Below are 21,988 nucleotides of genomic sequence, written 5' to 3' on the forward strand. Positions count from 1 at the left end.
TGATTAGTTCGTAGGTTGAACAAAATCATCACAGATTTATTGTTAATGGTTAAAGTAAAAAGAAAAATTATTTAATTCTATATAATTTTTCAAAATAATATTAAAATTGATATGCAAATCTTGATTTAATATTAATAAATAAAAAGATGTTTCACATGTTAACATTTTATTATTATTAAAAAAAATTGATTAAACTACTTGAACCATTAAATGGTATAGTTGAATTCATTATTTAATAATGGTTATTTAGTAAGAAAAATCGAATCTAAAAATGTCCCAATATGACCCAACATGATCTATTAACATCTCTATCTCAAACCTTAAATATTGGAAGTGTGGTTCTAAAATCTAGTGAATCAAATAGATTGGACGGCTAAACTCGAGAGGCGAAATATTTGTCGCTCTAAAACCCCCCATTATGCATATCCATAATATTTATTAAAAAAAAAAGGTTGAAAAGTAATCTTTAACATTCCATTTTATTATTGTATTCTTTCACGTGACTTATCTATTATGTTATGAGTTTATAAGTAGGAAACAATATGGTATTAGGCATTTTGGAAAAACAAAAAATAAAGTTACGAGAGCTTATGCGGAAAGTGGACAAGAAAATTGGTAATTTCTAAAGCATTAAAATGGCAAAAACTTCACTTTTCAGTCGAAGTTAAAACATTATAATGAGATTCTTATTATAAAACCTTTATAAAGTGTTCATAAAATATCATAATTATAAATCTTTAAGGTGTTTGAGTCAGTCCTTAATAGTTGTGTATAAGTTGCTTGTATGCCTCCTGATGCTTTGAGTGGTATTCCACCTCTGCCTGCAAATGACACAATGTTTTACAGATTATCAATCAAAATGAAGAGCCCATGTAGAACTGATCAAAAGAAACAAAACACATCCAAATGGCATACATACCTTGCGAACTGCCTTTATGGCAACCACCAACTTTTCACCTATAAGCTCTGTCAAGGTATTGTTCTTTTCCAGAGCCTCTACAGATTCAGCAAGCGATTGGGGCAACCTTTTGAGCTTTGAAGCATTCTCATAAGGATTGAAGGCTGTTTATTATATGATTCAAGTTATGAGGTACAACATGAAACTTTACCAATAACATAATAACCTATTGGAAACAGGAAATTTACCAATGGGTTCAGGCAACTGAAGATGGTGCCGAAGGCCATCTAGTCCACCAGAAAGGATAGCGGCTAGACCCAAGTATGGGTTTGCGCAACCGTCAAATGATTTGATCTCAAAGTTACTGACTGAACCTTCACGAATTCCAGGAGGACAAGCAGTTCTAATTGGAGCTTCTCTGTTATCCTTTCCCCAACATTGATAGGCTCCACTCCATGTATTGGGTTGTAAACGAGCATAACTACAAGCAAACAAGTTGGCAGGGACATGTTAGAAGTCAAGCCACTTCACCGGCAGTAGATATTGTCCTCTTTCGACTTTCCCTTTAAAGACTTCATCTCAAGAAACGCGTCTACTAGGGAGAGGTTTTCACACACTTATAAGGAATGATTCGTTTCCCTTCCCTCTCCAACTGATGTGAGATCTCACAATCCACTCCCTTGGAGCCAGCGGAATGATTCGTTTTCCTCTCCAACTGATGTGAGATCTCACAATCCACTCCCTTGGAGCCAGCATCTCGGTGGCACACTATTTAGTGTCTGGCTTTGATACCATTTGTAACAGCCCAAACCCACTGTTAGCTTAGCTGATATTGTTCTCTTTGGGCTTTCCCTTTCGGGCTTGCCCTCAAGGCTTTAAAACGCGTCTACTAGGGAAAGGTTTCCACACCCTTATAAATGGTGGATTGTTCTCCTCTCCAACCAATGTGGGACATCACAATCCAGGCTTTAAAACGCGTCTACTAGGGCAAGGTTTCCACACCCTTATAAATGGTGGTTTGTTCTCCTCTCCAACCAATGTGGGACATCACAATCCACCCCCTTCGAGGCCCAGCGTCCTCGCTGGCACTCTTTCCTTCCTCCAATCGATGTGGGACCGCCCCCAAATCCACTCCCTTTGGGCCCAGCGTCCTTACTGGCACACCACCTCGTGTCTACCCCCCTTTGGGGAACAGCGAGAAGGCTGGCACATCGTCCCGTGTCTAGCTCTGATACCATTTGTAACGACCTAAATCCACCGCTAGCAGATATTGTCCTCTTTAGGCTTACTCTCAAGGCTTTAAAACACGTTTAATAGGAGAAGGTTTCCACCCCTTATAAATGGTGGTTTGTTCTCCTCCTCAACCAACCCGGACATCACATTTATAAAGAATACATAGAGAATATGAAGCGGGGGTGTTCACCTGTTGGGGATTGGACAGATAAATGCCAAAATTGCTGGAATATGATGTAAAACGCCTGCCATGAACTCTTCCCCGACGGCTGACATTCCATGTTGAGAAGAGCCTTCAGCCGCCATGAAAACATTTTTATCATTCTGCCACAAGCTGACATGCACGTGGGAGCCAGAACCAACGTCATCCATTGCATACCTAAGCAATGATAAGAAACCATGATGTTATTTATTTTAGAACTCCAGGTCGCATCATATTTTAGAACATTGCATACTTGGGCAAAAATGTTGCCAACAATCCATGCTTCCTTGCAGTAGCCTTGATCACTTCTTGCGTGTAAATTAAGTTGTCAGCAGCATTGAGACAAGCAGTATACCCTAAAACAATCTCAAATTGACCTTTCCCAGCCTCTGCATGCAACTACAAGACACAACAAAAATCCCTATCAATATGCATTAGCTTGAAACTCTACCGCTTCATCTTATATGATCTACTGCTGACAGATATTATCTGTCTTAGTCCGTTACGTATCACCGTCAGTCTCACAGTTTCAAAACGTATCTTAAGGACCTTTTTGGCATACCTGTTCCACGGTAATATTCAAGGAGTTCAAAGAAGCTACAACTTCATGAAGAAAAGGAGAGGCAGCATCATATGAAAGTGCAGAACAATAGGGCGTTGAATCAAACGGCACCCAATCTTCCTTCCCATCTCTACGAAACTCAAATTAAATAGAGCAATAGAACTTTAACAATTTGAAATGAATTAAGGCCATAGAGAAGAGAAGTGAATAGTATATCCTTACCTAACTGCCTTTTTTAACAGTAAGAACTCAATTTCAAACCCTGCTTTCATTACCTGGATTCAAGACAGCCATTTAACACAGTAAAAATATTTTCTACATCATCTATTCATCATAAGACTTGAACAATCTTCCCTACCAGGTTAAATTCATCTTTCAGGATTCTAGACACCCTTCGTAAGGCTTCCCTTGGACAGTACTCCCAGGCTTCACCAGGTCTAAGCTGCATATCACCCATAACCATCTCCTCCTGCTTGTTCCTGTTCAAGAAATCAATGGAATAGGTATGTTTCGATCTACTTTTCGATTATTAGGAGGAGTAGTTCATGTTGACTAACTAAAGGGAAGATTATCGGTTTATAAGTAAGAAATAGTATCTCCATTGATACGAGGCCTTTTAAAGAAACTAAAAGTAAATCCACGAAAACTTTGACAATAGCATACCATTATGGAGGGTCGTGGTTCCTAACAGAACGTGGGCCCAAAGGACTTAAAAATTAGACTCCAGAAGACAAATAGTTAGCTATACAAAATCTCATTGTGGAGGGTCGTGATTCCTAACCGAACGTGGGCACAAAGGACTTAAAAATTGGACTCTAATGGACAAATAGTTAGCTATACAAAATCCCAATTACACTACCAAATGCTTCCACTCCAAACTCAATTGACATAAAATATGCATATTCATCTAGAGTTTAGTTACGGGGTCTGTAAAAATGCAAATGTCTGCATAATTTGATCACAATGAACTGAACTTCTCAAGGGTTTAATGAACTAAACTAATTAGCTGGTTAGCAGTGACATTGAGTCGGTAAAAATACAGATCTTGGCATACCCAACACGTACAAACAAGTAAATTGTAAGACATGTCAATATCGAGTCCTTCCTCTCATGGTAGGACTAATCAATGCCCTACTTGAACGAACAGAGATCATTTTTACATGATAGAAGAATTGAAAGCTACATACCAAGGAACCGTCCGTTTGGTTGATAAATCTGGCATCAGACTCATCTCGCCCACACTGCTAAGATTACTCCCAGCAGCTGGACAATCGTTACAAGAACTCGCTGCCATAACGGCAAAAGGTAGCCCAATCCCATTCCTTTTAGTGACATCATTGAACCGCTTAAATGGAACAGCCTGAATAATTATAACATAATCTAACATTTTAAAACTCGATACTAAATAAAAATTAAATTCAAATTTGAAAAGTGTGTAATAATAAATAAATCTTACACGACATCGATGTTGTCCCGAACCATCGACCCAAATAATCCGGACAAGCTTGGCGTCGTTGGGGGCGTGAGCGTCAACCAGCACGGCTTCGTCCACCTCTTTCTTCAGAACACTGAAATCCATCTTCTTTCCTTTGTCCGGCGGTCTCTTTCACTTCTCCCTTCGCCCACCAAGCTCTGAAGTAGCGCGAATGACGGACCGTTCGCATTTCCTCTCCAATTTAAATTTGGCGGGAACACGATTCCTGTTTTTCTTTTTTCTTTTTTATTTCAATTAAAAAACAAAAACCAGAATCGATTCTTTATTTTTCCTCTTTTCAACTATGAACCGTTTACTTTTTAATCCAATCAACAAATAACAAACATTTGAACGTGTTCTCTCACTTATTAATTAATTATTTTATATTCTAACTTTTTCCCCTACTTTTTACTTTTACTACTTTTACTACAAGTTTAATCAATTTGGATTCTATTCAATCCAAATCATAAAAGTTAGATTGCGTTGAATATTTTTAAAATAAAAAAATCATATTAGTTCATGATTTGATATTTTTTTTGATCAAATCAACTCGACTAACTAGAAAGTATAATTACGACCCAACCCAATTCAATTCTACTTTTAAGATTATAATGAATATAAAAAATATTTACGTTTGCAACAAATGTAAATGATATATTGTAAAGTATGAATATTTGATATTTTAATTTATTAATAGTTAATTTTTTAAAATTCAAATAATAGAAAGTTAGTTATGAACTTTATTCGAATTCCTGAAGTCACTAGTCCAACCAACCCGCGTAAAGTTCATCTAATTTTATCTCATTTACAAGAGCAAGCCTTGAAAAACAACCTTATCTCCCTCACTCACTTAGTAGATGCTTATACAATTTTTTTAATATTTGTTTCAATGAATAATTATTCATTGTCTAATCTGTTAAAATAATATGTTTGTGTTAAATATAATATTACAAATAAAATTGGGTTTTATTTGTCTAATACAGAGTCATCAAGTAATTATATATTTATATGAAATGAATAATTCGGATATATTTCATTATTGTTTGTTTAATATGTATTTTTTAAATAAATAAATAAATATATTTTTTTTCTTTTTGAAATAAATAGAATCGAATTTCCTTTTGTTTATTCTGACATAAATAGAATCAATTCTAGAATTGAGTACTTTCTTAGAGTTGAAATTTATATACATTGGATAATATTAATGGATGAAATTAAAATAAAAGGCTTCTTTATTTTTAACTTAAAAAAAGGACTTTTGAAATTTATTTAAATCATAAAATTATAATTCAGAGTACCCTACTGGCAGTAGATATATACGTTTATTTTTTAAATGGAAAATAAAAATCTAAAAACTAAAGAAAAATGAATAATGTTTCTTATAATAATTAAACATTTGAATTCGCAGTAAAATTAGGAAAAGAAAAAAATTAAGAAAAATTAATTTGGCTTTTAAAATACTAAGTAATAAAACAGAGAAATATAGTGCTTACAAACTTAATTTTTTTAAATTAAAAATCAAATGAGGCCTAATAATTAGATTTAGTTTGATATTCTAATTTTCGAAAAAAACATGTTCGAGCTTACTGTTTTAAAATAATAATAATAAATTCATACAAATTATTTAAATTAATAAATAAGTATCTCACTATTTTAAAAATAAGGCTTATATGAAAATTGTATTCCCTTGATACTTGCTTGAACGGTTTTGTCTGCATTCATGATATTTTATGTTCATTAATTTTTTGTTATTAAATTATAAGTGTAGTTAAACTTTATGTTTATTTAATCTGAATAAATAAAAAATGTCAAATATATTCCTAAAATTTTAATTTTCGTCTAACAAATTTTGTATCTAAATATATCTCTAAAAAAATTTCAAATTTTTAAAAATTAATTGATATACTATATATGAATTTGAATTTTAGAAGTTCTAAAGTAAAAAAAACAAAAAACAAAAAATAAAAAAAAATAAAAAAACTAAAGTTTAGAGATTAAATTGCATCTTTATTTTATCAAATTTGCTTTTGGACTTGAATTTTATTACATCTATTAAATTTTATTTGAACTAAAAAACATTTTCGTTATTTAATTCCTGAATTCATTCCCATCCTCTTGCCACAATTCAACAAAAACCAAAATAGGATATAACGAACCACCTTAAATTTAGAAACCACGACCAATTTGAATTCATTGGAACCATTATAAAAGAAAGGAAATGAAAAGGAAAGAAAACCTCGAGGCTATACCAATAAAAAATATTGTTGGCTTTTGTTGAGGTGCCAATGACGAAGCCATCCTTCCCATCGACATGCCTGTTGGCATCTCTGCTAAGCCTGCTGTTGCTTATAATCGCCCATGCACACGCCGCGGCCTCGATGGGGCATCGCCCTTACGCGAAAGCGCACAGGGAATTAGGCGCGCGGCTTGTTAAAAAGCATAACAGGCCGCCGTTTAAGCCCGGCCCTTGGAAACGCGCTCGTGCTACCTTCTATGAAGGTGGCCCCGGAACCTTTGGTAAGCCTAATAATTTTATTTTCCCTTATAATTAAATGGCATTTGGGTATTGTAGTAATCTTTGGATAATGAAAGTCATAGCCTAATTTAGAGAATCATCATATATGAGTCATTTTCAGAAATCTAAAGTAAAGCCATGAGAATTTATGCTCCTATGGTTGAGAGTCGTGTTCTTCTAACAGCAATGATAATAAATTAAAATGGAGTTGCATATATGTATGTGTAGGTCGTGCATGTGGGTACAGCGACGTGGAAAAGGAAGGGTATGGGCTGCAGACGGCGGCATTAAGCATGGCGCTGTTTAACAACGGGCAGAAATGCGGCGCTTGCTTTGAACTCAAATGCATGGACAATCCTGATTGCAAGCCTGGGCAGCCCTCCCTCGTGGTAACCGGCACCAACCACTGTCCACCCAACTACAACGCTGCCAATGACAATGGCGGATGGTGCAATCCCCCCCTCGAGCATTTCGACATAGCCAAGCCTGTTTTCGCCAACCTTGCCGACTATAAGGCCGGCGTCATTCCCATCACTTACCGTAGGGTTCCATGCCAAAAGCAAGGAGGAATTCGCTTCACAATCACCGGAAACCCATACTTCAACGAAGTAATGGTGTGGAACGTGGGAGGAGCTGGGGACATAACGGCTGTCCAAGTCAAGGGCCACCGTAAGCTGAAATGGACCGCCCTGTCTCGTCTGTGGGGTCAAAAATGGACCACCAACGCCATGATGGTTGGCGAGTCGCTCACCTTCAGGGTTCGAGCCAGCGATGGCAGATTCTCCACTGCATGGCATGTTGCTCCCGCCAATTGGCAGTTTGGTCAGACCTTCGAAGGCAAGAACTTTAAGTAGAACAACCCCACAGTCACTCATTCTTCAAGAGCCTCAATTTATGATGTGCACCCCTGCAAGTCAAATGTCTCATGAATTTCTACCACATTTCTAATAAATTTATAACAATATGCCTATTTTTTATTTTATATCTATCATATTAATTTTTTTTAAGAATTAACAAATTTATTGAATACATATTCAAAATCTTATTAATTATAAATTTTAATTTCATGTTTCCCATAAATAAATTCACTAATTTAATAAAATATTGAATATATTGGAGACAAAAAAAAAAAAAAATGCAAAATCAGTCATATTTCATGCAATAAAATAAACTTATTATATATTTTTCTTTTTCTCAAATATTTATGAATTTAAAAATGATTTTAGCATTTATCGTTGTCTCTCTCTCTCTATATATATATATTATATTTTTTTGGAAATTGCTGGACTTGCCCAATTTATTACGAAATTATGAAATAATCCATGCCAAAATATTTTTTTGTAATACGTACCTAAAATCTATGCCATATAAAATACTCATAATTCCTTTTTTAATTCGATGAATGGACCATATAATATATACCATTGTTCACTTTACCTACAAAATCACGAAGGGAGTCCACAGCCATGGCGCTTCAAATTCCATTATTAAGACTTTCATTCATAATCATCTCTTTTTCAGGTACATTATCTGTTCGTTCGATCTGAATTTAAGGCCAAATTCTTCATGATTTTAAATCAATAATTATATTAATCTTGCAGGGGTGGTGTACTCCGTTGATTTCGCCGTTACAAATAATTGTCAGTTACCAATTTGGCCGGGAGCCTTGACCGGAATTGGCACCCCTCTCTCCACCACTGGCTTCGAATTACTCCCCGGATCAACGTCGACGGTGACCACATCTCTGCCGTGGTCCGGCAGGTTTTGGGCTCGAACCCTTTGCTCCATAGACGCGAGTGGGAAGTTCAATTGCGGAACCGCTGATTGCGGCAGCGGCCAAGTGGCATGCAATGGCGCTGGCGCTATTCCGCCTGCAAGCCTTGTTGAATTCACTATAGCGCCAACCGGTGGCGTAGATTACTTCGACATCAGCCTCGTTGATGGCTTTAATTTGCCTGTTTCGGTGACGCCAATGGGCGGAACCAGTGAGTGCCAAGCGGTAGTTTGTGCAGGAAATGTAAATGCAATTTGTCCACCGGAATTAGCCATCAGAGGACAAGATGGGGCAGTGATCGCGTGTAAAAGTGCTTGTATGGCTTTCAATCAGCCGGAATTTTGTTGCAGCGGCGACCACAATCAGCCACAAACTTGCCCGCCCACGGATTATTCGACGATGTGTTCAAGGATCAATGCCCCCAGGCTTATAGTTACGCTTACGATGATCAAACAAGTATCTTTACGTGCAGGGCTGGAGCCAATTATGGCATCACTTTTTGTCCTTGACCATCGTTTATTATTTTTCCTTTTTTCAATTCAAAAAAATTAATTTAAAAAAAATTTGCATTCCTATAATATAGTTTTCAACCTAATGATTATAATTTCTAAAAATTTAAATTTAAATAGTTTTTTAATAATTAATAGAGAAAGATATTGTGTATTTTATTTTTGTCGTAATTATTATTATTAAGTTAATTAACTAAATTTGTAAAGTAAAAATGTATGTCGTTTAAGTACTTATTATGTTGCCACCTGTTGGACCGAGTGGGCTATATAAACTATTGGGCCCGACGTAACTACAGCAAAAGGCCCAGCCCAAGTAGGAAGGTCTTATATAACAAGTATTTGAGATACGGCCACGTCAGCTCATGGCTGCACTGACGACAGCTCACATAACAAAAGCTAACGGCGATTTTAACGGATATATCTGGTGGTCGAGAAATAATTAAAAAATATTTCTCCTTATTCTGAAAGCTAGTTTTTGTTGGATACAAATAAGTGAGATTCGTGAGGGGTTTGTGTAGGCGTGACATGTTTTTTTGCCTCCAAAATTTGTATATGGACAATGGGATCAGTTCACCTCAATTCTGTCACTTTACCATTTTCCACCTTCTCCTTGTATTTATTTATCCAATAATTCCTAAAATTAAAATAAATTCACTATTTTCGACCCAAAAAAAAAAAAAAAAAAAAATCTCCATAATTTCACTAATTTTATCGTAAATTTAATTTCATTAATCCACATTTTTCCCACAAAATTCGGTATTTCAATAAAAATTATGTAATTAAAATAATTACAAAATATTTTTTTATGGCGTGATTTATAAACCGAGAGAATATTTTTCATAATGGACCAAAGCCTCCAGCTTGCAAGCTTATTGGTTTGATGGTCAATGTGAGACTTTTATGTTTGTCGTTTACGTTGGAATTTTCATTTATGTTATATAATAAACGACAGAATATGAGAAACTCTATTATATTTATAAATTGAGTTTCAAAAATTCAAACTTGCTATTTGTTTAAAATCATCTTTCAAAATAACTTAATAAGTAGTCGAAATTGTTTTTAATTAAAAAAATCGAGGCCAAATTGGTAAAATGTCTATGGCTCGTGATGGGAAAGCTTTCTCGTCTCGGTCCCCGTCCTATTATGTATTTATTACTTTATTTATTTATTTATTTCTCAATTATAATTTATGTATTTATGAAAGTGAATATTTTCAAAGATATTAGTTAATTTTTTAAAATTCAAATTTCTATATTACCATCAATAATTTACTATTAGTATAATAATAAAATAAATAAAATATGAGCAATAATGAAAATATAAAACGTTGATCTTCAAGTAAAAAATTTTCTCTCCGATCCTTCTAAATTTCATATATAACAGGTAAACTTTGTTTAGAGTTAGTCTAACTCCAATCTCTCGAGTGAAAACGTAATAATTACAATTTTAGCACAATTAAACATTTATTGAAATAATACTCTGTGCGAAATCAATCAAATATTTTAGAGAATCTTATAAATTCTTATATAATTGGCACGTGTGAGTTATTATTTGGAAGAATACAACTTTTTAACTGCTACCGTTTCGTCCTATCAATCTAGCTTTTTTTTATTTTTTTTATTATTTTATTTATTTTTTGCTAAAGTTCAAATCCTTTTCTAATGGTTTGGATAGAATATGAAAATTTAATTAAGTAAAAAATGCGGTCATATTTACGAATTAAGATAATTTAAAAGTGAAATTTAATTATTGTATGAGTTATGTTTTAATTAGAGAAAACCCCCATTAGACTTGAATAATTATATTTTATATCTTTTGCCACGGTTTTTTATTACTTTTTTGGGATCATGTATTATTGACGTTTGTAAGGTTAATTTGGAGAGGTAATTTGTGCAGATCAAATCCCTCATGCCACCGTTAGTTCATAGTATGCCAGAAAGAAATCGAAGTGGAATTTTCTGTTGATGTTTATAAAAACGCGAAGAATTCACGACGAAAGAATTTTTGATCCACGGCCGTTGAAACTTGAGAATTGCTCATCTCTTCCTCTCCCTGCAAATTCGCCATGGAAATTTAACTAAGCAATAGGATCGCTGTGTGGGAACCTCTCTATTCTGTTGCTGTTGTTTCCTTCCTGCCATGGCGTCGTCGGGCTCCGGAAACTCAATTCCTGCACCAGGTTCCTTCACTTTTTTATATGTTGTAATTTCAATCAATCTTTTTTGATTGTTCCAACTTTTTAATGGATATAACGATCATTCATGTCTTATGGAAGCTCGGTTTTGATCATTTTGTGTGTGTGTGTGTGTGTGCGCGCGTGTTCACTAATTCTGCAGAGGCTGTTCAGATTTTAGTCTCATCTCTTGCTGATGAATCGTCCGTGGTGAGGGAGGCATCCATGGCTTCGCTCAAGGACATAGCTGCATTGTATTCATTCTTTCTCACTTGTTGTCTTTAGCTATTTGAGTCTGCTTTCATTTATAGTGAGTTGTGAATTGGAACTTCTGTTGCAATATCAGGAGTCCTCTTTTGGTTCTCGACTGCTGCTATGCTGTTTCACGAGGAGGACGCCGGGTAATTACAGTATTTACTTCTTCGTCATGCATCACAGGAATCATGACTGTAGTTCATAGTTTTGTTTAGTTTTTCTTTATTGACAATGCGTTTAAAAAGTTGGTGGTCATTTTCAGCGTTTCGGAAACATGGCTGGGGCTTTTCTAGTAATGTCATTCGGAGTGCGAGCCTTAGACAAAGAAGATGTTGATCCAGCTTTCATGTCTAAGCTTGCAAAGATTTCAACGACTGAGATAATCTCTTCCAAGGTCTTTTTCATACTAAAGTTCTTGTTCGGTTTCTTTTTTTATTTCTATTTTTTTGGTTGTTACATTAAGGATCGTTAGAAATTTCAAGCCATGAGTTATTTCCAAAAAAGAAAATGATATTTTATTTGGCTTGTAAATATATTAATTTCTGAAATAGAAGCTTCAATTCGGGGACTAGTACTTTGATTTAGGAGGTATGACTACTGTAACTTTGCAATTGCAAGGTTGGCACGTCATCTCATAGTTTATGATACTTCCATTTTTTCGTTCGTAGCGCTTTGTTCTATCTTATATATATATATATATATATATTGACTAACACTAATCAAACTTTCGGTTATTTGAGAAACGTGGAGTAGATTTTTGATAATAAAGGAATGATTATAGGTGATAAAAAATGAGAAGATCCAATATTAGCAGTGGACAAACCTGCTCCATTGTTCACATGTACTTGATTATCTGATCGACAAGGAGAACAGACAGTGAGATCCAAAAGATCATTTGTCACATAGTTTGTTGCTACGAAATCAAGATACCAATTAGTATGAACATTAAGGTTAGGTGAAACCATCATAGCTGGCATATCTGAATTCTATGGGATTAGAGGGAAAAGTGAAATTAGAGTTAACTCTGTGAAATGTGGGATCAAATCTAAAATAGCATTTCAGTACAGTATGTCCAATTCTCCATATAATTGGCATTGGGCCCATTATTATTATTGGAGTTACTATTTCCTCCTTTACCACGTTTATTTCTTTCTCTTTCCACAAGAATTCAAATCTCCAGAATTATTGGTACCGATGTTAATTTGCTCAATGTTCTAGAATGCCTTCTTTTGTTGCTAGTTCTTATTTTTATTGTCGATGATGTAGGAACTTAATACTGAGTGGCAAAAAGCTGCTGCAGGGCTTCTTGTTTCGATAGGCTCACATTTGCCTGACCTAGTAAGTTTGTTATAATTCATGTTGTTTATGAATTTTGAGGGAAATAAGAGCAGGAGAACATGTATTTAGCATAAACGCTTGCATTCAATATTATGTAGCTACATATTATTACATGACTAGACTAACATTCTAACTTATGGTAAAGAGGACATTGACAAAAAAGGATTTGAAAGAATCGGTCAAGCATACTTCTTATGTGAAAATACAGTCAAGCATGCAGTTACTTCTATAAATTCCTCTCCTCTTCTTTCTCTCTTTCTTAATTGGTTACAGAAGTTTCCTCATGGAAGTCAATGAAATGATTGAAATTTTATTAACCCTTTCTGGTTGTTATTTTATGTTGCTCTAGGCTCCAAGTTTCCTAGTGATCAATAATTTAATATCTGCCAAATAATCTTATAATTTCGTGCTTCCAGCATAAGGTCTGACAAAAGCCATATAACTACAACATATCTTTGTACAAATATGTTCGTGTGTTTGAATGTGTGTGTGTACTCTGTCACCCGTAGTTCAGTGAATTATTTATTGATATTGCAATAACTATTCTCCTTTATGGCGGTGTGGAAGATGATGGAAGAAATATATCTTCATTTGGGAGGGCCTAGTTCAGCTTTGCCAGCTATGGTTCAAATTCTAGCAGATTTTGCTTCTTCGGATGGTTTGTAAACAAACAGCATTTTATTTATTTATTTATTTACTTTTTGTAACTTCAGAACTCTATGTTTGCTTTACTGCTATTTTCCAACTTGGATAACATGATTTTTGTGATTTTACTCTTCATTAAAGCATTACAGTTCACACCGCGACTAAAAGATGTGCTTTCCAGAGTTCTGCCCCTCCTTGGAAATGTTCGAGATGCTCATAGACCTATTTTTGCAAATGGTCTGGTGACTTTCTATATCTTATTGAAGTACAAGAACTGATCTTACGTTTGGCACTAAACTAATCATCTCAACTGTCTAGACCCACCCAACTTATCAATATTTGAAGCTTTTTCTCCATCTTCAAGGTGGATTCTTTGCGAGAGAGAGAGAGAGAGAGAGAGAGAGAGAGAGAGAGAGAGAGAGATGGATTGGATTGCTTTGCTTTTCAATTTAAACGAGGTCTTCTGTACTTGACCTATTGTATCATAAATTCTGTATTTTAATTTAGGACTTGCTAGAATGACCCACATTTATGGAGTCATTTGTTTGTGCACTTTCCACTATTGTCAATCTCTGGTCTCGATCTTCGGATGGTGACTCTCTAGTGACAATGGCACTTTTAAGGCACCTAAAATGATGTTTACATTTTCACTCTTAATGGAAGATTTTCTCATTGGAAACAACATAATGCGAAAGCTTGCCTTATTTTATTGTTATCACTATCACCAATTTTTCTTTTCTGCTTGCCTTCGTAGGAAGGAGCTCTGTAGAGGGGAAAGAGGGATTGTTGGAGGTTTTCCTTCGAGAATGGGGAGGGAGGGAGGAGGGACTATAGTGAGGTGGGGTGCGGGGGCTAACAAATCTATCTCCCTGGTTCATCATTCAAAGAATATATTTGCGCTTAATTTAACTCTATTATTCAAAAGGATTGAGGTTGATAGGTAATATAATTTGGATGTACTTGACGTTTTGAAATGTTAGGATCAAATTACTAATGATTTTGACATTCATTTTATTTTTCACCATCAATTATTGTCGTTGTTCTTGTAGCCAAATTAATGAATCCTGTGAAAAACTGTTGATTTTTTATCGTATCTTCAGTTTCTCTTCTAGCTGCCACCCTGTGACACATTCTTCTTCTGCAGCAATTAAATGTTGGTGTCAAGCTGCTTGGCAACATAGTGTGGACTTTCCTTCACATTCGTCAATTGATGGTGATGTCATGTGAGACAATTTCTATCTTGCTCAGTATCACTCTACATTCAATATTTCAGTTTAACATTTTTGTCAAAGAAACGGGTTCCTGTCAAATTGCAGGTCATTTCTGAATTCTGCTTTTGAGCTTTTATTACGAGTTTGGGCTGCTTCCAGTGATCTAAAGGTTGGAAAAATGTTTTATTTTTGTTTTTGTTCTTGTTTTTTGCTTACGATAAGATAAGTATGCGTTGATACTTATTTCACTAGTTAGCTCTTACCTGGTAGTGTAGTTGGACTTCTATTTTATCCAATAAGAATTAAAAAATATTTTTTTTTGAAATATGTTACCGAATAAGAACTAAGAATTCTCCTCTATGGGTTCTCTTCCTCTAGTTGGACTTTTATTGCTCACTCTTTTTTGGAGGAAAGATATAATCAGCATCTATGGGTTCTCTTGCTCATTTAAATTGGGAAATGGAAGAATAATATTATCTTGGCATGACTCAGGGCTAAATAATTCTCCTCTGAAGCTTTGTTATTCTCAGTTATTTAAAATTTCTTCCACTGCAAATGATTCAGTGGCTTCTCATTGGATGCAACAATTCTCTCTTTGCATATTACCTCTCACAGATTTTTAAAGGATGGGATGCTTCCTGATTTCCCTAATCTGTTGGTTATTCTCTCACGAGTACGTATTGGCTCTACTAAAGATACTTGAAGTATATTTTCACTAATAGTTTCATGGATACGTTCTTCATTTACTTACTGGCCCTCCTTGAAGCCCAAGGCCGATCTTTTATGGTAAATGCGGCTAAAGCGAGTTTTTCATAAATTTGGATGGAAAGGAATAAAAGAATTTTCCTCGGCAAGCAGCTCTCTTGGTTGGGCAGATTTGAGTTGGCTCGTCTTTTAAGGCTTTCTCTTGGTTTTCTCTCTTAAAGGCTTTCGCTGGCTTTTCTCTTCGGTATATTTGCCTCAATTGAAAAGTTTCATTCTTGTTTTTAGTTTTATTTTTTTTTTATTTTTATTTTTTAATTTTTAAATCCTTCGTTCCCTCATGAAGTTTTATAATATCCTTGTTATTGGTCCTACTAATCCATGGGGAGAATTACACACACCCCAGTTCCAGTCTCCAAGTGACAGCTAGAGTATTCATTTATTAAACTTTCTACTTGAAAGCTTGAAACCAGGACTTTGGGGAATTTCTCCCGAACACCAGAAAGCCCTAACAACACTACTTGGGGTTAGGATGTAGATACTTGCAGTTGCATTGGTCTTGCAGAAGTTGTTTAACTACAAGGGAAACTACCTGCATGATATAAATTCCCCTATTTTTTGCTTGAATTTTGCCCCTCTTATTAACATTTTGTATATCTTTGTTACCTTTTTTTTTTAATATGAAAGTCTTATCTTTAATACCATTACATATTATAAAAGTCTTATCTTTTCTATGTTCCTTTTTTTTTCTTTTAAATTTTGGCGTAGGTTCGTATTTCTTCTGTGGAAGCATTAGGTCAAATTGTCGGTCTTATTACTAGGGCACAACTAAAGGCTGCTTTGCCCAGACTTATCCCTACCATGTTGGAACTGTAAGATAAATTTAAGTATTAAATCAGTTAAGGGATGTTTGGGGCTGTTTTGGAAAATAGTTTTTCTCTCTAGAGTACACATTTCAGTGAAATTCATACAGTACCATGTTTTTTCTCTTATTTCTTTTATAACTTAATTTCTTGATGAAGTTAATTTCCCTTCAAATCATGAGATTATGAATACTTCGAGGGAAAAATAATGTTTATTTTTACAAGCAACTTAAATTGTTCCAAAAAATTGGTTTGAAAATAAAAATGAAGAACCGTTTTTTGAGAAAAACTGCCCAACAACCCTTAGAAGTAAATCTCATATAGTGGCAATACTGAAAATTTTCGATTTTCTCTTTTCCTTGCTAATCAGATATAAGAAAGGCCAGGATGTTGCGTTTGTAACAACTTGCAGTCTGCATAATGTCCTAAACACTTCTTTACATTCAGAAAGTGGCCCTCCTCTCCTTGACTTTGAGGTAATGCATGTTGTTTTCTTTCCACATTCACTTTAAAAGGATCATTCAATTTATTATTTTATGCATTCTCGGATGTTAGTTTTTCTGTTCTCAAAGACATTTTTCTGTTCTCAAAGACAAAAGGATCATTCAATTTATTATTTTATGCATTCTCGGATGTTAGTTTACATTTTCTTTTGGATTTGTATCACTAAGGTTCGACATTTCTCTTATGCTCCCTGTTGAAGTATTGATATAGTTCAATTTAAAATAACACAACTTAAACTTTTGAGTTTAATTATAATAATTCATATGTTTTAGTTGTAATAATGTGGTTCTATTGCAACAATTTCATAACTTTGAGGGATAAATGTCTAATTGAAAGATTCAAATTTTATTGTACCAACTTCTATAGATTAATTTATAACATATCATAATGGTGGTGGTGAAGGTATTGCTTGTCGTTGCAAAATATTTGTGATTTTGATGTATTGTGTTTGGTGTAGAAATTTAACAAACACTTATTTGTCAAAATAAATCCCAAATATAAGCAAATATGTATCTATGCAAATAGAAATAACTATTATTATTTTATTATCTATAATTTTGTGAACATAAATGCAAACTATAGTTTTATAAAGTATAATAATTGTACAATTTTTCGTTGGATTTATTTTTATTTTTATTTTTGATGGATTGTGTGTGGTGTAGAAATTTAACAAGCACGACCTGCATGCATTTCAAACAATTAAGTTTCTATTCATGCAACTTTCTAGAAGCGAGGTTAAAATAAATGTGATATAATATTTTAGTGTATACATTCTTAATCTGCATGGTATGTCTAATTCTATTGAAAATTACTCTTACGATCAATTGTAGGATCTCACAGTTATTTTGTCGACGCTTCTCCCAGTGGTGTGCATTAATAATGATAGCAAAGAGTCTGATCTCTCAACAGGATTAAAGGTACGACCGGCAACTATAAGTCATTTCCTTCTTGGCAGTTCTGTTATACACATTATAATCTTGTTTTCTGAGTGTGCAGACATATAATGAAATACAGCGTTGCTTTCTAACTGTCGGCTTGATATATCCTGAGGATCTATTTATGTTTCTCTTAAATGTGAGTGATGTTTACATTGTTTCATGTAGTTTTGGGAGAACTTAGTTCGCAAATTCTTATACCACATACAAACTAATTAAAGTAAACATAGTACAACGGAAAACAAATCTTACTGTAATATTAGAAACTTCTCAATTAAGAAAGAATGACGAATAACTAAAAGATAAAAATTATTACAATCTAATAAAAATAAATATATCCTTTTTCATTAATACAAATCTACATTTTGCACAACAATTTTTTCTATAATAGTTTGAGAGCATGTATGCTAGGTGCTACACTTCTGAAACTTTTTGAGTTTAATAATTCCTTTTATTTCTCTTTTTTCATACTCAGAAATGCAGGTTAAAAGAAGAGCCTTTAACTTTTGGCGCTCTTTGTGTTATGAAGCATCTCTTGCCAAGGTTTTTTGGCCTCCTTATATTTAACCAAACACTTGGACATTTCTTTTGGTTCCTGATTTGACATTCTTATTATCTAGGTTATCCGAAGCTTGGCATGGTAAAAGGCCTTTACTTACTGAAGCTGTTAAGTCCTTGCTGGACGAGCAAAATCTAGGCGTTAGAAAGGCACTTTCGGAGGTATGACATTAGTGTTGGAGTAGCTTTAAATATACATATATACATATATAAAAATACATATATACATATATACAAATACGTATATACATATATACATATATATATATATATACACACACACACACATGCACACATAGATACATAATACACACATAGACACATACACTATGTACGATTTTGGTACTAGAATTGGAAATGCTCTATTTTGTTTGGTACTAAAATGTCTATTACTTTGTAGTTGATTGTGGTAATGGCATCGCATTGCTACCTAGTTGGTTCATCGGGAGAGATGTTTGTTGAGTATCTTGTGCGTCATTGTGCTATCAAAATTGATAGAAATGATCCTGGAAGCTCAAAGGAGTTGGCTGGGATGAATGGTGCTTATATTCCTTTCCAGTACAAGAGAATGGAGGTTCACATACTACTGTATAAATACCACCATTGTGTATTTTATGTAATTTATAAAATCTGATTCCAAAATGTTAATATGTGTAGATACCATTTCTTTTAATAAAGTTATAATTCTTTCAGGTGAAGATGGGGACAATTTCTCCTATACAACTAAGAGCAATTAGTGAGAAAGGTCTTCTTCTACTGACCATTACAATTCCTGAAATGGAGGTATTATGCTGGATTTTTAATCTACGTTCGTACATTCATAGATGAAATTTCACTCTTTCTGTCTTCCTTTTTATTTACCCTGTTTCTCGTTTCCTATCTGATTTTAATTATATATAATACCTATCTTACATTGCAGCATATTCTATGGCCCTTTTTATTGAAAATGATTATTCCAAGGAGGTATACCGGTGCAGCTGCCACGGTAAGTCTTTATAACACCTTTTTTCATTGATCATATGTGGGGATTTTGGCTTTGCATGGTTCTACGTTCTTCTCGAGTGTAGAAATAGGATGTGTGATTACAGATAAAGTAGAGTGCTTGTACAAGACGTTCTATTGATGTCACCACTGCAGGTCTGTAGATGCATTGCAGAATTATGCAGACATGGATCTTATGGAGATAGTATGTTAAGTGAATGTAAAACTCGTGCTGATATTCCGAATCCTGAGGTGATTGTCAACTTTCCGTATGTGGTGTTTAATCAGTCCATATTATGATACTATTAACTTGAGTGGTTACCATGTTTTAGGAACTTTTTGCTCGCCTAGTGGTCCTTTTGCATGATCCTTTAGCAAGAGAGCAGTTGGCAACACAAATTTTGACTGTAAGTAATCATAAATTTGTATACACAACCGTTTTTAACTTTTGGAAGGAAAATTGCTGCCATCAACAAAAATGTTGAGTTATTGAATTTATGAACACTGGCTGATATTTCAGAAAAATCCAAAAAGGATGAAGCTTGGTTGAGTGAATGAAATGTCAATTTTTTCTTACTTGAGAGAATTAATTATAGATGATTCAAAATTAAACTTATTTGGTTGTAAATGTGCTAATTAGCTGTAATGATGCATTAATGATTTTATTTCTTTCTTAATCTTATTCTTTTCTATTATGTATGGATTCTTTCTCCTATATAAAAATGCTATGTATCGTATGATATTGAGATTGAAAAAAACAAATATTATTCCATTAAAATTAAGACGGTATCAGAGTAATAAATAAAACTTAACTGTCTAAGAAAACCTTTAAAAAAAAAAAAGAATCTAGCCGCCACTATATAATACCCTAGCCACCACCACCGTTGGAATCCTAGCTGCTGATTTCAAATGTTGGTTTATGACTTTCATTGATGATTACACTTGTTTGTCTTGGGTCTTTTTTTTTACTAACAAAAAAAAAAAAAAAAAAAAAAAAAAAAAAAAAAAAAAAAAAAAAGAGAAAAGAAAAGAAAAGAAGTGAAGGATGTTTTTACATGTTTTTGTAATATGATTAACAAAAATAGGGATCTTGCATTCGGATAATGGAATTGAATATTTCAATTAACATTTGAGTGAGTTTTTTTAGAAATAAAGATATTGTTCATCAATCCACTTGTCAGGATATCCCTCAACAAAATGGTATTGAAAAACCTAAAAATAGGCCTTTCCTAGATGTTGTTAGGGCCATCATGTCTTCTATGAATGTTCATAAGTACTTATAGGGGGAAGCAGTTCTCACAACTGTTTATCTAATAAATCAAACGCCTTCCAATGTCTTGAATTTTAAACTCTAAATGCTCATCTCTCTAGTACAGGACAAATTATCGATGTGTTGGCTAAAGGACTACCAAAAGTACAATTCGATAGAATAATTAACTAGCTAGCAATGGACGATATAGTTGTCCAATCGTTGTTTCATTTGCTCTTTTGTTGTGTTTTGAACTGGTACAATTATTTATTTTTTTATTTACAGGTCTTGTGTTATCTGGCCCCTCTCTTCCCAAAAAACATCAATTTGTTTTGGCAAGATGAGGTACTACTTTATCAAATCATTCGATGGTTATGGTGATGGTGATGGTGATTATTATTATTCTATGACAAGGAAACAAAATTTTCATCTCAATCTTCAAATTGTCGCATTGAAATTTTCATTTGTCATTGCAATTCTGAATACACACACACACACAATGTATGTATATTTGTTTCTTTGTTGCATCTGATTTCTTTTTAATCCTTCTTTTTTTTTTGGGTGTAATGTAAGTTTTTCTGTCTTGTCAGTGGCTTGGTAGAATTTATTTTAGCCTATTTATAATTTTTAAGAACTGTTACTGTAGCGATTCAACTTTGGCTGTGTTTGATTTTTAGTTTTAAAAAACTAAGCTTATAAATACTACTTTCACTTATTGGTTTCTTTGTTTTGTTGTCTATCTTTACGAATTACTTTCAAAATCCAAGTCAAGTTTTGAGAACTAAAAAAAAGTATTTTTTAAATATTTGTTTTTGTTTTTAGAATTTAGCTCAGAACTAAAATGTTACTGAGGAAAGATAAAAATTATGATAAAGAAATGGTGAAAAAACAGGCATAATTTTCAAACACTAACAACAAAAAACCAAATGGTAATCAAATTAGGACTAAATTATTGCAACTGGGATAGTCTCCATATTTATCTCATGCGTTCATTTATTTTGATTTTGATACCCCTCAGTCATTTTTTATTTTGATTTTGATTGGGATACCCCTTCACCCCCAAACACAGTTTTATAGTTCTCCTTCTTATGTTTTATAGTTGTGATTCGAAATATGGATTTGTGGGAGCTTTCAATAATATGTTAGCAAATTGCGATGGGTAGATTCTTTTTAGAACTTAGAAGTATCCAAAAATTCTAGATCTTAACAAAAATATCCTGAAAGAAATTTCTACCAATAGATAGCATATTTAGATTAGTTCAATAGGAAAGAAGAAAAGAGAATTGTTTAACCACCACGATGAGTTGGCTCAAGGACAAATGTAAATAATATAGGGGTTAGAGGAAACGAGGCAAGTCATGGTGGCCAATGATCACCCTTCTAGAATTTAATAATATCTTTTGAGTT

The 21,988-nt window shown here is 33.9% G+C and overlaps 4 protein-coding genes across 7 annotated transcripts in view; 3 read left to right on the top strand and 1 right to left on the bottom strand.

The window, feature by feature from the left end:
• Window positions 1-661: 661 nt before the first annotated feature.
• LOC111803297 (uncharacterized) lies at window positions 662-4,576 on the bottom strand. The gene is made up of 10 exons (XM_023687635.2): window positions 4,352-4,576; window positions 4,083-4,255; window positions 3,254-3,374; window positions 3,118-3,170; window positions 2,896-3,025; window positions 2,587-2,732; window positions 2,322-2,510; window positions 1,147-1,379; window positions 920-1,062; window positions 662-821 (listed from the first exon to the last, which is right to left on the bottom strand). Exons 1-10 carry the CDS (start codon window positions 4,472-4,474, stop codon window positions 759-761), a joined length of 1,374 nt encoding a protein of 457 aa, XP_023543403.1. The 5' UTR covers window positions 4,475-4,576; the 3' UTR covers window positions 662-758.
• Window positions 4,577-6,603: 2,027 nt separating this feature from the next.
• On the top strand, window positions 6,604-7,866 carry LOC111803680 (expansin-A9-like). Its single transcript, XM_023688196.2, has 2 exons — window positions 6,604-6,886; window positions 7,113-7,866. Exons 1-2 carry the CDS (start codon window positions 6,655-6,657, stop codon window positions 7,736-7,738), a joined length of 858 nt encoding a protein of 285 aa, XP_023543964.2. The 5' UTR covers window positions 6,604-6,654; the 3' UTR covers window positions 7,739-7,866.
• A 484-nt stretch (window positions 7,867-8,350) lies between these two features.
• LOC111804562 (thaumatin-like protein 1b) lies at window positions 8,351-9,167 on the top strand. The gene is given in 3 exon segments (XM_023689414.2): window positions 8,351-8,405; window positions 8,486-9,054; window positions 9,057-9,167. Coding segments are annotated over 3 exon segments (735 nt in total).
• A 1,853-nt stretch (window positions 9,168-11,020) lies between these two features.
• Window positions 11,021-21,988, top strand: part of LOC111803478 (ARM repeat superfamily protein) — a 30,229-nt gene continuing 19,261 nt past the window's right edge. For 2 of the 4 annotated variants that reach the window (XM_023687898.2, XM_023687899.2), the window contains exons 1-21: window positions 11,022-11,346; window positions 11,504-11,594; window positions 11,687-11,741; window positions 11,858-11,989; window positions 12,862-12,933; window positions 13,501-13,591; window positions 13,720-13,815; window positions 14,723-14,801; window positions 14,895-14,958; window positions 16,260-16,363; window positions 16,725-16,830; window positions 17,689-17,775; window positions 17,855-17,932; window positions 18,269-18,336; window positions 18,414-18,513; window positions 18,752-18,925; window positions 19,045-19,134; window positions 19,271-19,336; window positions 19,489-19,584; window positions 19,665-19,739; window positions 20,867-20,926. In XM_023687898.2, the coding sequence (XP_023543666.2) occupies window positions 11,307-11,346; window positions 11,504-11,594; window positions 11,687-11,741; window positions 11,858-11,989; window positions 12,862-12,933; window positions 13,501-13,591; window positions 13,720-13,815; window positions 14,723-14,801; window positions 14,895-14,958; window positions 16,260-16,363; window positions 16,725-16,830; window positions 17,689-17,775; window positions 17,855-17,932; window positions 18,269-18,336; window positions 18,414-18,513; window positions 18,752-18,925; window positions 19,045-19,134; window positions 19,271-19,336; window positions 19,489-19,584; window positions 19,665-19,739; window positions 20,867-20,926 (1,824 nt within the window). In that variant the 5' untranslated portion in view covers window positions 11,022-11,306. Of the gene's footprint in view, window positions 11,347-11,503; window positions 11,595-11,686; window positions 11,742-11,857; window positions 11,990-12,861; window positions 12,934-13,500; window positions 13,592-13,719; window positions 13,816-14,722; window positions 14,802-14,894; window positions 14,959-16,259; window positions 16,364-16,724; window positions 16,831-17,688; window positions 17,776-17,854; window positions 17,933-18,268; window positions 18,337-18,413; window positions 18,514-18,751; window positions 18,926-19,044; window positions 19,135-19,270; window positions 19,337-19,488; window positions 19,585-19,664; window positions 19,740-20,866; window positions 20,927-21,988 lie in introns of those variants that run through there. The other 2 variants (XM_023687900.2, XM_023687901.2) reach the window with 2 other exon arrangements.

The sequence above is a fragment of the Cucurbita pepo genome, chromosome 10 (assembly GCF_057944985.1).
Source record: "Cucurbita pepo subsp. pepo isolate OVF chromosome 10, ASM5794498v1, whole genome shotgun sequence".
Classification (NCBI taxonomy): domain Eukaryota; kingdom Viridiplantae; phylum Streptophyta; class Magnoliopsida; order Cucurbitales; family Cucurbitaceae; genus Cucurbita; species Cucurbita pepo.

Coding starts and splice junctions, on each gene's coding strand:
- LOC111803680 (XM_023688196.2), top strand. CDS start 6,655: ATGACGAAGCCATCCTTCCCATCGACATGCCTGTTGGCATCTCTGCTA. Junction 6,887..7,112: donor AGGTGGCCCCGGAACCTTTG/GTAAGCCTAATA, acceptor ATGTATGTGTAG/GTCGTGCATGTGGGTACAGC.
- LOC111803297 (XM_023687635.2), bottom strand. CDS start 4,474: ATGGATTTCAGTGTTCTGAAGAAAGAGGTGGACGAAGCCGTGCTGGTT. Junction 4,256..4,351: donor CGGGACAACATCGATGTCGT/GTAAGATTTATT, acceptor ATAATTATTCAG/GCTGTTCCATTTAAGCGGTT. Junction 1,063..1,146: donor TCAGTTGCCTGAACCCATTG/GTAAATTTCCTG, acceptor TATAATAAACAG/CCTTCAATCCTTATGAGAAT.